The sequence below is a fragment of the Rhipicephalus microplus genome, chromosome 1, assembly GCF_043290135.1.
Source record: "Rhipicephalus microplus isolate Deutch F79 chromosome 1, USDA_Rmic, whole genome shotgun sequence".
In the NCBI taxonomy this organism is placed as follows: domain Eukaryota; kingdom Metazoa; phylum Arthropoda; class Arachnida; order Ixodida; family Ixodidae; genus Rhipicephalus; species Rhipicephalus microplus.
The window spans coordinates 206,569,312-206,583,666 of NC_134700.1; the positions used below are offsets into that span (position 1 = coordinate 206,569,312).

At 43.2% G+C, this 14,355-nt stretch overlaps 1 protein-coding gene and 1 long non-coding RNA gene across 3 annotated transcripts in view; one reads left to right on the top strand and one right to left on the bottom strand.

The window, feature by feature from the left end:
- The window catches only part of LOC119159767 (Jumonji domain containing 5), a 60,412-nt gene extending 52,313 nt beyond the window's left edge, over nt 1–8,099 (bottom strand). For both annotated transcript variants that reach the window (XM_075890995.1, XM_037412616.2), the window contains exons 1-2: nt 7,809–8,099; nt 7,571–7,743 (exon numbers count right to left, since the gene is read on the bottom strand). In XM_075890995.1, coding sequence (XP_075747110.1) covers nt 7,571–7,743; nt 7,809–7,965 — 330 coding nt within the window. In that variant the 5' untranslated portion in view covers nt 7,966–8,099. The remainder of the gene's footprint in view (nt 1–7,570; nt 7,744–7,808) is intronic.
- A 34-nt stretch (nt 8,100–8,133) lies between these two features.
- LOC142804254 (uncharacterized) lies at nt 8,134–10,162 on the top strand. Its single transcript, XR_012894548.1, has 2 exons — nt 8,134–8,492; nt 9,273–10,162. It is a non-coding gene; the product is annotated as an uncharacterized LOC142804254 (long non-coding RNA).
- The last annotated feature ends 4,193 nt before the right edge of the window (nt 10,163–14,355 follow it).

Genomic DNA, 14,355 nt, shown 5'->3' on the forward strand with positions numbered 1-14,355 from the left:
GCACTTTTTTTTTAAATTAAGAACTATATAGGAACTGCTGAATATCATCAAAATATATGACGTCACAACGTTTGAGGCAGGCCTTTGAAGGCGGAAATTTTGACTTCACCACCCGCATTTTATTTTGGTGCATTTTCTCACTTACAAAGTGTCTTCTAGAAGCAACCAAGAAGACACTTGCTCATATGAGAAAAATCATTTTCATCTTTCTTGTCCTTGAAAAGGGATGGTAACACATTTTGAGCATAGTCAGAAAACAGTGCTGATCTGTCAAAGTTTCTATGAGCATGTGAGCCAAATATTGCACTATATGCAGCAAATAATTTTTAATTTTGTGTTGAAAGTGGCCAAAAATTACTTGCTCTCTCCTCCACAACACTGTCATCAACTGCTCAGCAGGCAGGAGAAAGCAGGCATGACAGGTACGTGCTCATTTCACAAACGGCACAACTGCTAACCATCTTGGAGGCTATCTGTCACACCGTGCCAGTGCCACGCGCAAGGTGCTACCAGGGAGCAGAAACTACCTATACCTTTCATGTAGTCGCTCTTGGCAGTGGCAGTGCCTCTTTTAGCAGTGGCAGTAGCGGGGATCCTACAAACAGAAATTTTCTTTCATGACGTCACTGGTGGCTTCATGAAATAGAGGGAAAAAATAAAAAATCAAGAGGAGGATGGTTGCCACGAAAACCCTGCTTTCCCACTTCACATGCAAGTGGAATGCGCTCATGCCTTCTTTCAGGTCCACTGGCCGCTTGGGTGATGCGGCCATTCGTAAAATTTCGTTAATCTTTTTTTTTTGTTCGTGTTTTCTGAAGAAGGGAAAATTAAGCTGACTGATTTCTCAGTAAGGTGAAACGCGAGATCGGCAAAAATAATAAAATGAACCTTTTTATTACACATCTTGTATAAAAAAACAGCCATACAGATAATGTGAAAGTGTCAATCTATAAAAGCAGCTTTAACTTACAACAGATATACGGACATAATGAGCAATTGTTGAACCCAGAATATCCGAATCAATGCAAAAATGATCAACAACTGCAAGTAAGACACATCGTATTTGACTCAATCACGTTTGTTATGACGGCGTGGACAGTTTTCTTATGAAACTTGAGTACCAAACGAGACTGAAGTTCAGAGGCACGGAGAGGCTCGAAGCGATCAGTAGTTTTTCGAGAAATAACGCCGCTGGAAACAGCGTTTCGGCAAGTTGACTTGTCTTCATCAGGGCAACAGCGTTGCCTTCACGAGGGAAAATTCACTTGTCAGAACGTTGGCTTCATTGACATTCTCTGTAATAATTTTTAGAAGCATTTAGTCCATCACATGTACTTGAGTGACACTATTAGAAGTAAAGACTCACAAATTTCGAAACATGACTACAAGAAATTCACGAGCAGGAAGCAGCCTATAATTACTTGACACCATTTGAACTACACGCCGAAAGTAAAAGAAACTAAAACTATGTAGCCAAGCTAACTTAAATTCAAGCGTTTTAATAAACGCATTTTCCCGACAGGAGCTCGGTTGCAGTCTTCCCTAATTAGTCAAGCGACACTGCATTTCTCTCAGTCCAGTCAGGCTTGCAGAGAACTATGTTTACTCATATGTACTCATACAAAATCAATACCTGCTCAAATAATGGGTCCAAATTCTTGCGCTCATCGCTGCCTTTAGGAAACGCTGAAAAACCTTTGCTGAAATAGAAATCCCCGAGCAGGACACCGCAGAGCCAAGGAAAATGTGTTGCACGATTAAGTCATCTTCGCCAAATGCATGGTTGACTTGTTCAGCGTAGCTCACTGCAGTTTCCGTTCTCTGCCCGCCACAACTTGATGCCTTCATCTTTTCCATAGTTGGCATGTCAACCGAGTGAGATAACTGAGTGCAATCCAACTTCTAACATTGCTGAGCGAGGGGTGAGAGGGAGCAGAGGCAAGCGCTACGAACGCAAGTCAATCACTTCCTGCACTTTGCCCGATTTAAAATTCACCAAATAAGGAATAAGAAAAGACATTTAAACAAAAGAAGTTCTTTACAGGGGTATCGAATTTTTTCTTTTATTTATACAAATTCATGAAAGCCAATAAATGCAAACGTTCACATCAACCTCACTCCGTTCAACTAGGATGCAGTTAGGATGCCCGGCAACCGCTACGAGCGTTCAAGTTTCTTGAAACCAAAACTAGCAACGAGTTTTCGGGGCCTGGTGTTACTGCCTGCCGCCAGTGCCCATATGGCCAAAACAGTCAAGAAAAAAGAAAAAGAAAATTAGTAAGGTCTTAATGAATGACAGAATTTTTATGCAGCACATCACCTCTTTTCTATCTTCCACTATATACCCTTTTTACCCAGGGACAACAACAGGGACAGGCGCCACCAAAAAAAGATGACGTCACCACTAACCCCTTTAACGCTAACATGCCAAGGATGACACGGCGCCTTTGAAAAAGATTGGTCCTCCGATCGAAATATCGGCCAGCCAGTCTGAGACACTTCCACTGTTAACCCTGATTAAACAAAAGAAAAGTAATTTTTCTGTTTAATGTCTATTTAGACTGCTTCATACTAGCAAATGCAAACATTTTCGTTAGCAAGGCTATACCACTAATTTATAGCTTTAAGTAAAAAAAAGTCACAGCTTTGCCGCAAAGGCGAAGCAATGAACGCAACAGCAACAAATTGGAAGGTCACGCGCAGAATGGCAAGCAGATTAAAACATGCTCTGCGTTTCTCGTGCACAAATGACGCACAAAACGTACTCGCAGGCCCAGATGAATGTAAATAAGCTTCTCAGTTGTTACGTCGCTGTGTCTGAAAAGCGCGCCATTTTGGCAAATAGAGACTGTGCAACGATTGCAGTGACCTTTGTGCACCCGGTAACTACAACATAATTGTTCCGGTAAAAGCCCAAGGCGTACGATTGTCCCCCACTGTGAGATAAGCAAGCACACACGTGAGCGGCCACCCTGCCCCCTTTCCGCGGGTCAAAGTACACGTGGGAGATGAGAGCACACGCCGCTGCGTTGTGATGATGTGGCGACGCACGCTCATTGTGCCATCTCGTTGGTAATGCTGAAAACACAGTAGTTCCCCTCGAGATGCCCATCACTAGCTGTAAGTGGTAGATGTAAATAGCTTGCTGTTTGAAGGTTGAAGTAGGTGCTCTTTTGTGGCTCAGTGGCTAAGGCCTTCGCACTCAGAATTCGGAGGTCCGACGTTCGATTCGGCTCGCGGGAGTCTTTTTCTGGATTACAATTTATTTTTATATCTTTACGTTTTCATATTATATATATATATATATATATATACATACATGTACGGTGAATGACGCCGACGTCGGCGGCAAAATCTAGTTGAAAGTGGTCATATAATTGCTATTGTAAAAAAAAGTAAAATATGAGGTCAGTCTGTGTGAATGGAGCTTGAACATTAAAATAATGCTCAATATGTGTTGAAATGTGTGGTCAAGTTAATTATTGTTGTGTAGTTGTTTGTGGTAGATTTTATGTCTGGGCTTTTAGTGTCCATCTAAATGAACACTTTATAATCATTGAAATGCTTGTATATGTGGTGTACTGAGTCTATCTTTTGTTACTTTGGATTCTGCTGTATATATTATCTGTTGTTGATTTGAAATAATGAGTGTTAATATCAAGGTGGTGGGACACTGTCTTGGATTAAAAAAATATGTCATTAATATGCAGGAAGTTGCACGTAGATTTACTCAAGTTCGAAACTTACACAGAAACACTATAGGTGCTACATGCGATTGACCTGCAGTAATGTAATCAATTTATCTTACTATCACCAATTGATTGACATTGGTGTAAGAATTGCCTAAATTGAACACTTCTTGTGGACAGGTTGGGTACATGCTTTGCTAATTAAGAGGACTCTGCAACACATCTTCTAACTATCATAAAAATTTCTAAATGTTGCACTCTGTCACCTCACAAGTCTGCTGTAAAAATATGTTGAATCTGTCAAGTATAACCCCTCTCAGGCGTTAATTATGATGCACTATCTACTGATGTGTATCATTCACATATTATTTCAAGTCACTCAATATAACATTGTAAGAAACAAAAAAATGAAAGTAATGGGCTGTTTTGCAAGTTTCTCAAATTAATTGTAATTAGAATAAAATTATATAGCTCATTATTCTGCAGTCAGTGAAGTTCCCATTCGACATAGGAAGAATGAAATAATAAGGTTCGAGTGTGTGTGCAGTTAGTTTTTGGTTGCATTCAATTTGAGGAAAAGAAAGTAATACTTTTCTTGTTGGTTTTGGAACACAGCATGTTGAGTGACCCATCAAAAATCGCAGTGCCTTCGACGCAGTGGTTGGCTACAGTCATATACAGTGCACCGAGTTCAAATCAATACATATTCACTCTGCAGAAGGTAAAGTTAAACCACTGAGCAATGCATCTTGCTCTTCTTCAGCTGCAAGTTGACACATATAGCATAAAAGGTTGCCCTCGTAAAAAGCAGTGTTCTTGTTACCCAATGCAGCATATCTTGTAGTCAAGACTAAAGAAGGTGGATATTGGTGTGCAAAGGTGGCTTCATGGCAGTGCTTATAGCTATGCAGGGAAGCTAGCTTTGCAGCAATATGTTGGGAATATTTTTTGAAAATTTTCTGCCAATCATTGTTGAAAGCATAGGTGACATGCAAGAAAATACGGTATATGTTGGTAAAGTGGGAATGCCATCGTAATATTGTAACTATGCCACAGCGTCCCGATTTCTCGTTGGACCTGCTGTCTGTAGCTGGCACTAGTTTCTGTATTGATTGTACGTTGACCCCCTTATTTCTGTTTTCAAGTTCAGGTAAAATGGATTGAATTTTGAATCACTACCACCGGACTTGAAGGGAAGTGAGGACAGCACTCCTCTGCTTTATAGTTTTTTTGCTTTTCAGACGGCGATTATCAACAGGGACACGTGCCACCAATAGGAGATGACGTCACCACTAACCCCTTTAAAGCTAACATGCCAAGGATGACACGGCGCCTTTGAAAAAGATTGGTCCTCCTATTGAAATGTCGGCCAGCCAGTTTGAGACACTTGCGCTGTCAACCCTGAGCACACCGCTCCAACTTTGAGTTTTTTCTTTCTTCTTTTTTCACTCTCCCAGAACAATTTTGAATCACTACCACCGATCTTGAAGGGAAGCGAGGACAGCACTCCTCTGTTTTATAGTGTTTTTGCTTTTCAGACGGCGATTATCAACACGGACACGCAGCCCGACCAGGAGATGTCACCACTAACCCCTTTAAACTAACACACCAAGGATGACACGGCGCCCTTGAAAAAGATAGGTGCTCTTATCGAAACGTCAGCCAGCCAGTCAGAGACACTTCCACTGTTAACCCTGATTATACCACTACGTTGTTTCCTTCTGTCAGCTCTGATCTAGATTTTGGATCTTCTTTTGTTTGTAAAATGCAATTTAAGAATACCAAAAGGCACCACTCTTGCCACCAGACACATTATACAATGGCACGACTTTTACAAGCTTCCAAGCAGAAACTTTCTATATGAACACAGCCAGCAAGCAAACCTTATGTGGTAGTGATGTTACAGCCCACTGCACTTGTGCCATAAGCTCACTAATTAACAACTGACATGAGCTTTCAAAATCATTATTGCTTCCACCTTCAATAAAAGTAGGTTTGCTTACTAAGCCGTGAAGAGAGGGAGAAAATGGGCGCTGAATGGGTGTCACCAAGCAGCCAAAACACACCACGAGAAACCAATGCAACATGTGGTATGTCCATCTGTGCAGCTGTTGCATCTCGCCGTTGCAGCGAAAGATCAAGTGATGTGGACTTGTGGCCTAATGCGGCCGCTCAACAGAAAATATATTTTGCACTAAAAACAAAACGTATCGCAGAAACTTTCATAGACAAACATTTTTTTTATACTCTTTCAAATAAAGTCAACCATGTATTTTAATACGGAGCAAATCACTAAGCTACAAGTGCCTGAACATAAGGAATTTTGCACATTTTTCAATGCTACTTCAAAATTTTACCAGTTCAAAACTATTCATTTATCCATCAATGTTTTTCCGCTGCACTCATTTCCATCCACGTGTACAATACTGTAGTTCCGCAAGGTTTTGTCTGAAACGCAGGTTTCGGCCTGCACTGCATTATTTAAATCACTGTAACACACAAGAACCATCCTTCTTCTAGAAATAGGTTATAAGTATGAATAGTCCAGCAAAAATATATGACCACAACGTGTTGTTACACATTTGGAGGGGGTCAAGTTCCAAACTAAATGTGTAGGACATTTGGCGTGGAATGAACCACCTTAACGGCAAAACTACTTAATACAGTTATCGAGTAATAATGCTGTCTGTTCAATTGACTAATGTTTTACTTAAGTGTCTCTTTAACTAAGTATGGTAAAATTGAATAAGTGAATGATAAACATGTCACTGTAGAAATGCAGGCTTCTGGTGAACATGATGGCGTATATTGCTGTGCATTATGTCGCCATTTCAACGGGAATATTTGAAACGCAGACAAAATTGCCACAAGCGCCATTTCCTGTGGGCAGGATAATGAAACCATGGGAGATGCATATCACTGTATTTCAAATGCTAGCTACTGGTTTAACAGCCGACCCGTTATTGTGCATGGTGTACGTCTGCTCACATGGCCTTGAGGTGAAAGTGAGGCGTTTTTGGCACAAAATGCTGTATGAACTGCAGGAATATTTTGCTCACATGTTCAGAAGACTCAACTACAGATCAGCAGCGTTTTCCCAGTATATTAAAAAGGATGTTTCAGGGCCCCTTTAAATGAGTAGACTCAGACAAGCACGTACACAAATGGACAACATTGGCAAGACCAATGGATGCTGTTTGGTGTGGTCACCTGCGTTGCACCGTCCGCTATAGCTCTCATTGCTGCCACGCAGTTCCAGCACAAGTTTCTTTTTTTATTATTTGCTTGAACAATACTACTGCTGCATCATGCAAGCATGTCATTAACCAACAGCAGGAAGCGTGCCTTGTGATAGCCTCTGAAGTGGTGGCAAATCTCATATAGCCGTGACATCACCGCAGTACCAATATATGTGATGCACGAAAAATAAAACCAGTTAATTTGCCACTTGTTACTGAAACGCTTACTCGAAACACAAGAATTACAAAAGCTAATGACACTACACAAAATCGAAAAAGTTCACTCAACACATCTGCCATCGCCATAGGGTATTGGCAATGTAGCGCACACACTCCAAGTATTAGCAGTAGTTGCCAAGCAGTCACCAAGTCCAGCAAGATCACCCGCAGACCCAGCTACACTTCATGAACATACCTGCAGTTATTTAAATATAGAAACCAAACTTCCACTAAACTGGAGCTGCGCTATTCTAAACTGGAGTATTAGAATAGCGTTGCAACACACAGCAAGCATCGACTACAACAGCTCTTCTGTACGAACGTCCATGCTTGGCCTTGCACAACTCCACCAGGTGATCGCTCATGCTCATTTGTGACATGGGGCAACATGACACAAGCAATTTACGCGTTTCGCATACGCACCTTCATCGGTTTCTCCAGCCCAAGTTCGCAGAGTGCTTTTAGTAAGCTTCCAAAGCTGTACATCTGCCTCCAATGTAGCGGGACATTTTTCCAGTCACCAATGTTCAACATCTCCCAACACATGTCGCAAATCACCTTTGCGTTTTCCGAGTGCGCCTGCAATGTCGTGACGTCTGGAAAAGTAAAACGGAGAAAATGAATGAAAAGATTCGGACGAAAGAAAAACTTGGACACGTACACCCGGAAGTGTCCGGAAGGTTCACAAAATCAACGCATTCTTTCAGGATAGCCACCACAGGATCCTCGTCATCAAAGTTGTAGCCGTCGAGCGTGACAGGAACACTCAAATGTGTCTGTGCAAGGCTACTCATTCTTACACAAAAAATGCTAGGCATACAATAAACCCGAACTAGTCGTGCGCTGCACAACGAAACTCCATTCCATCACTTTTCAACGGAGGAACTTTATTTCGACTTGCCGCGCGCAGAGGAACCTTTGAACACGCCTATCTCGCACCCAGGCCACAGAATACCTACCAGGCGCCTTCGGCGGTGTACCCTCGCTCCTAGAGACGATTTGTGCCATGGCGCGCCTGGTAGGTGTTCTGTGGCGCGCCTCGCTAGCATGGAATGCAGTGGCTCTGGGAGTTTAAAATGCGAAAAAGCGCCTGTTCACGCTGCGACCGCTTATAAAATGTCATCTGGGTACCACTGCGCTGTGATCTGATGCAAAAACAATCAGCGCGAGAGGAAGAGATTGCTGAGCACGGCCTGTGAAGTTCACAGCGCATCGCGGGAATCGTGCTGGTGTGGTGTTTTGCGATTGCACAGATTTCCGTCCACAACGAAAAACGCTGAGCTCCGCCACCTTAGGATATAATCGCAATCAGCAGAAAAAACTACGAGCCCAGTGAAGTGTACAAGTAAGTATACTTATTGTGTTTATTCAAGCGCGACTCCAGCTGCTTCACTTTACCACAGCGATTGGCGTGCTACTAGTATGCCTGTAGTATGAGGCACAAAACTATTGCCGTACTCTTTCGCAGGCCGCATGCCAATAATAGGATGTACTTATTACGACTCACGCGTGTATGCACGCACCGTACATGTTTACTACAGCTGCAACGGCCTACTATCGCGATGCGTGAACGGCGCGGAGAGCAGTCGAACTGCGACATGCCTCGACTATCACTAGGCAAATCTACACGTGCTTTCGACAGGCATCACTGTACCATTTTAAAATCTTGTTCTGGCTGGCACTTTTGCAGCGCGTGTGTGTTCCGAGTGCCCGGCAGGACTGGCAATTTATACACATGCGGTGCATGAGCGTGAGTTGGGACCATATTCTAGCGCTACGTTGGCGCCGGCTTACAGCACACATTCTGCCTTGTCACAGCCAAGGCACGCCGCAGTTCGACTGAGTCGAAATCAACGCTTTAAATGCTCGCTGACACGACATTGTCTATTAATTTTAAGTTTATGGACGAAGCACTTGCTGTCTATGGCTGCACGTATCAAATATTGGAACGAGTAGGACGTCTGAATGCCCTTTGAATTCCAAGTTTCCTGGTGTTGTCTTACAAGGCAAGACTGACGGCGTGCATGCATATTTTTTTGGCGAGTGAATATCGAATTTGGTGCATGTTTATCGCGGAATTCGCAAACGTAGAGAATAACTCTGTCCGTGATTATCCGTGTTACAGGTTTCCGAATGACAGTGCGCTGCTTTCTGCCTGGGAACGTGCTGTTCGAAGAAATAGTTGGAGGGCTACGGACGGTGACCACCTCTGTTCTATTCACTTCGAAGAATGCTGCTTCGACAGAACGGGGCAGACAACCAGACTGCGGCCTGGCAGTGCACCTTCAATTTTTCCTGCTTTCCGAGTGCATCTGCAAAAACCTGTTAGTTTCTACCTCCTTGACGCAGCTTCAATAGAATGTAGTCACAAAAATAAGCAATTGCGTCTAAAACAAGATGAGACACCTTTGAAATCTGTTTTATCTTGCCGACGAAACCGAAACCAAAACACCGATAGACGAAGTTGCCTAAATAAGTGAGTGGCGTTATATCAAACATCGAGCTACCTCGTTTCTATGCTCTGAAGGCTGCGCTTGTCATGGCTATGGTCCCTTGAATACTGGATTCTAGGGACCCTATCATGACGACACACGTTGCCAACGGAAGTTGATAAATACTGGTTCATTTGGGGTACGTCTCCTGGAATGTGTCGGTTGCACGCGACATCGGTGCTTTGGTTTTGGTTCCGCCTGTAAAATGGTTAGAATTCGATAACTCTAGAAAAATTACTGGTGACTTCCAGTTTACTTAATTACCCTTTTTTTCTAACTTTAGCTTTCATTATTTCAACTTCCTTATATATATTCTCTGGTAATCTGCCGACACACACACAAGCACATGTATGAAAGAGGTGAACAAATGTCGCGTTCCCCTTGATCTTGAGTAAAACACCCAATATATACTACAACCACTTTGTACCACAACAGTGTGCCAGCAAGCTCAATATGCGAAGCATCATCTGAAAGTGTGCAGCTGTCAATGGGTGCATAAAATAATTTGTTTCATAAACAAGAAGAGGCATTTATTCGTTGGTGTAACCTAAAAGTGGTTTTAATCTCATTTTTTCATTGTGAAACTGCAGACCGACGCGCATATTCCATTGCGGTCTATGGCGGTTCCGCCTTGTTTTTCCTCTAGCAATATGGCCGCTGCCGGCTTCACTTGCTCCCGTTGGTGGTGGCCGGCACGCGCGCGGCCGGGACGATGCTGACACACGGAGCTGACACCTCCGTGATGCTGACACCTCTCCTTCTAGCCACCATACTGTGGTGCCTATTGACGGTTTCAAGGTTGCAAGCGTTGTACCCCAAAAAACTTCGGGTCATCTCATTTACCAGCTCCTAACATTGATACTGAAAGCACGTTTTCAAGTTTTTTTTTTAAGGGTAACAAAATTCTCTCATTAGTTTTTTATATAAAAGAGATGTGCGTGGAAAGTTCAAAGGAACATCTTATAAGCTTTATGCAGCTCAAAAGAACATTTATTTGAATATATTTTGCTAAGTAAAGGTAGATAACTATAAAATCAGCGGGCTATTTTCAAAAGCTCTTCTTGCATATCAGTAGACGAAACCGGATGTCATCAAAAGCCTGTGCTTGTAAACAGTGAAAGGGTCTATAGTTCTTCTTTGGGAGACGCCTTTATCCTGCAGTAGACGTAGTCAGGCTGAAGATGATATTAACTCTATGGTTTCGCCTCGCCGCCTGGGCGCCTCTGGGCTGTTCTTAGTGCACGTGACCCTGGTGACAAGTGGTCTCTTCGTTTTGGCTGCACCGGCTGAACCAGTTCAAAGGGTGCAGCACCTTCGTCCTCGTTTTGCCGGAGCAGCGCGCGCCCTCTGTCGCACCCTCTGCACTGGCTCCCTCGTTTTGTCTAGGTGTAAGCCTAGTTCCTGACGAGTTCTGTACCGGCGTGCACGCACTCCAAAGCAGGTGCAGAGTAGTGCAGCATGGCGGGCGTCCCCCCAAGGCCAGAGCAGACGACGTTGCAAATAGTTGTTCAGGGCGTTCAAAAGGAAGTTAAGGCACTTCACAATCCCGACGGGTCATTTATGACGGACGCCAACGGTTACGTCTATGAGGCATCAGGTAAGTCAGGCTGCATGCATTGCCAAAAAACGTGGTTAGCGGCCAGGAGTCGTAGTCGGTCAGCAAACAGCCTCGTAGCATTGCTTATGCTATGTCGGTATTTTTAATCTTGGTTTTCGCCCTTGCAGACGGCAAGCGCGTTACGTTGCGGTTCATGGCAGGGAATCGTGAAAATGACCCCCCTCCGGCACAACCGCCGACGCCTTCTCCTGCCTGCGACGGCGACGTTGACAGCGATGGGGCTTTAGCCGCATTTCCAGCAGCAGCCGCGTCGGCTGAAGATGTGGAAGAGCTTTGGAGCGCCCGAAAAACAAGGTTCTTCATCGCCAAATACTCGGAAATGAAGGACTTGGTGGGAAAAACCAGGGCACTTCGGTATGTCATCCTATGTCCAAAATTATTTGCAGCTTTTTATTATTCCGTTTCACTCTAGGCAAGCACCAACAAGATAAGGGCGCATGAAGTTCACAATGGCGATGGTTATTGTTGCCTACATTTTACTGCCAGCAATTTACATTTTACTGCCCCCCCCCACTGAAAAAAAATTTTGGCTATGCGCCTGACTGTGACATATACGTTTACATATACACACAAACAGTATGTATAGTCACGCACATATATACACAACGAAGGCATTCGTAATGTTTCATTAAGTCAAGTGATCTTCAAAAACAGCGACGGTGCTTTTGTGTTGGGCATTGCACAACCGCTGTCTTGCCGAAAAGGTGCAGCACCTCCAAGCTCAAGCCATGTTGCAAGTGTAGTGCTGCCTTGAGAATTTGCACTAGAGGGAATTGCATGTTGTTATTCTGAGGCACATCTCTAGCAAGTCTCGCCCTGCAGTCCTTGTGTCTTCACTGTCTGTCCGCATTTCTCTCGCACTGCCACTTTTCAAGATGGTGCAGCTCATTGTTAAAAGAGATATGCTTCTTGACACGTGCTACCCTATCTTTGAACCTAGACTGCGCCGTCGTGTCAGCAAACAAGGTTGCGCAGCTGCATGTTTTACAATGCAAAGACAGGTTAGAATATGGCTGTCTCCTTAGTGAAGCTTTATGATCCAAAAGAGTGATTTACACAATGTTCAACTTCTCCAACATAATGCTTCCCGCACAAAAAGAACGTTCGCAGTTATCAGAAGTGTGTGAATAGTGAATTTCGGAACCTAATCAAGTAAGAGTCAAATAGTAATGGCACCAAATAGAATACAAATAGTAATTGAATACTGTTTGAATAGTAAGTAGACCATTTTCAAAACAGCCTTAGAACAGAACATTTTATTTGAAACAAATAGTCACAAACTTTCGACAAAGGCCATTACAGTCAGTTTGAATCTACTCAAAATACCACAATTACGAAAACTAAGGTAATCTCGTATGCAGCAGGAACTAGAATATTCGTAACATTTTGTAATTGTAGGTTCAACTACGGCATTGACTAGCGTTATCAACGTGAGACTTTGTCACCTCACTTTAAATAAAATTGGGACACAAAAACAAAACAATTTACAACCAAACATTGCAGATACAACTAAATATGTAACGGAGCAGATCAACCCGTCATCACAACATGGCCTGCGCACTAAAAGCGGATAACAATGGGCGTTGAAATTTACATCTGCAAGAACAATTTACGCAAACGCAAAACTTGTATCTGTTGCTAGTCGTGAAGCTGCAAGCACTCGTAGTTCCCACCTTTGGTTATTACAAGACGAAGACAGGAGCTGATAAATGCGATACAGCTAAAGTGCAGTAAAAATTGAGCAAGAATGGAGCTTTCAGAAGCGCATTCATTCGACAATCAATATAGTGTAGGTAGTCTTGCAAAAGCTTGGGCTGCGTACAGGTCACATTAGGGATTGAAAGAATGACTTGTAGCTGTTTCGTTGTTTTGGGGTTCTCCCGCCAGTGCCGATTATTAAAAGAATATTTGTTACTTAGAATATGTGCAATTCGATTCGACTTAGGAACCGAATACAGTGCTGTTTGATTCATTATCCAAAATTTTCGAATAATCGAACATCCCTAGCAATTATCCCTGAAAGCTACACATATGAAGTACTAAGGAAAGGTTCATGTGCTACTGCAAGACTTGGGTCACGTTACGTCGCTTCCTTCTTTCCTACTAACTGTGCTTTGCTTTTTTGTTTAGCACAAGAAGGCTTCTGTGGAAGAAGTTGGCTGAGGCCATCAATACGGAGTTCTTGTGCAACGTGACTGCCACACAAGTGGAAAACAAATGGAAGTCGCTGGACAGAGCATATAAAAAGTCAAAAAAAGACAACAATTCTTCAGGTCACCACCGTGTGAACTGTGAATATGAAGAGTAAGTTACGATTGTGTCTTCATATCTTCAGTGATTCTCATAGTGTCTATTACAGAGAGCTGGCAGAAGTCTTGGAAAAAGAACATAGTGTAAATCCAAGGCTGCTCTTGGAGCCTGGAAAAACAATCCTGCCTAGTGCAAGTCCAGAGTAAGTAAAAATTACTTAATTTGTGCTGTAGCCTGGAAATGACATGGCACCTGTACAATTACTTTCAACAGCACCAGCATCACTGAAGCACCTCAAGATGCAGCAGTCCCAGTCGAGTGCAACACAGCATCCAAAGTTCGGAGCAGCACAACGCCAAAAAGGAAGCGCCAGAGTAGGTCCCAAGTCACGCCGCTCTTGGAGGCATTAGAAAAAATGCAAGCTTCGAGAGCTAAGCAAGAGGAGGCAGCAGTGAAACAACTGGAGGAAAGAAAAAAATGGGAAGAGGCAAAGGCAAAGCGGCATGATGAGCGCATGCAGCGATTCGATCGGTTGATCGACGTACTCTCAAATAAGGACGGGTTATAATATGGGCAATAAACTTTTATAACACTAGCAGTGTCTACTCCATCTAATTTGTTAAAAAAAAACATTGCTTCTAGACGCGGCACCCCACTTCGCAAAACATTTGCACACTGAATAAATCGCGAAGCAAAGATGAACTTCTAGCACTGTTCCTTTGCAATGAACTCTCGCAGAGACTGACTGTAGCCTGGCAGACTGCAATCAAAATCTCCTTCACTTTCATCATTGCCCACATCTTCTTCTTGGGGAAGCGTTGCAAGTTCCTCAAGGAAGTCCCTTTCAT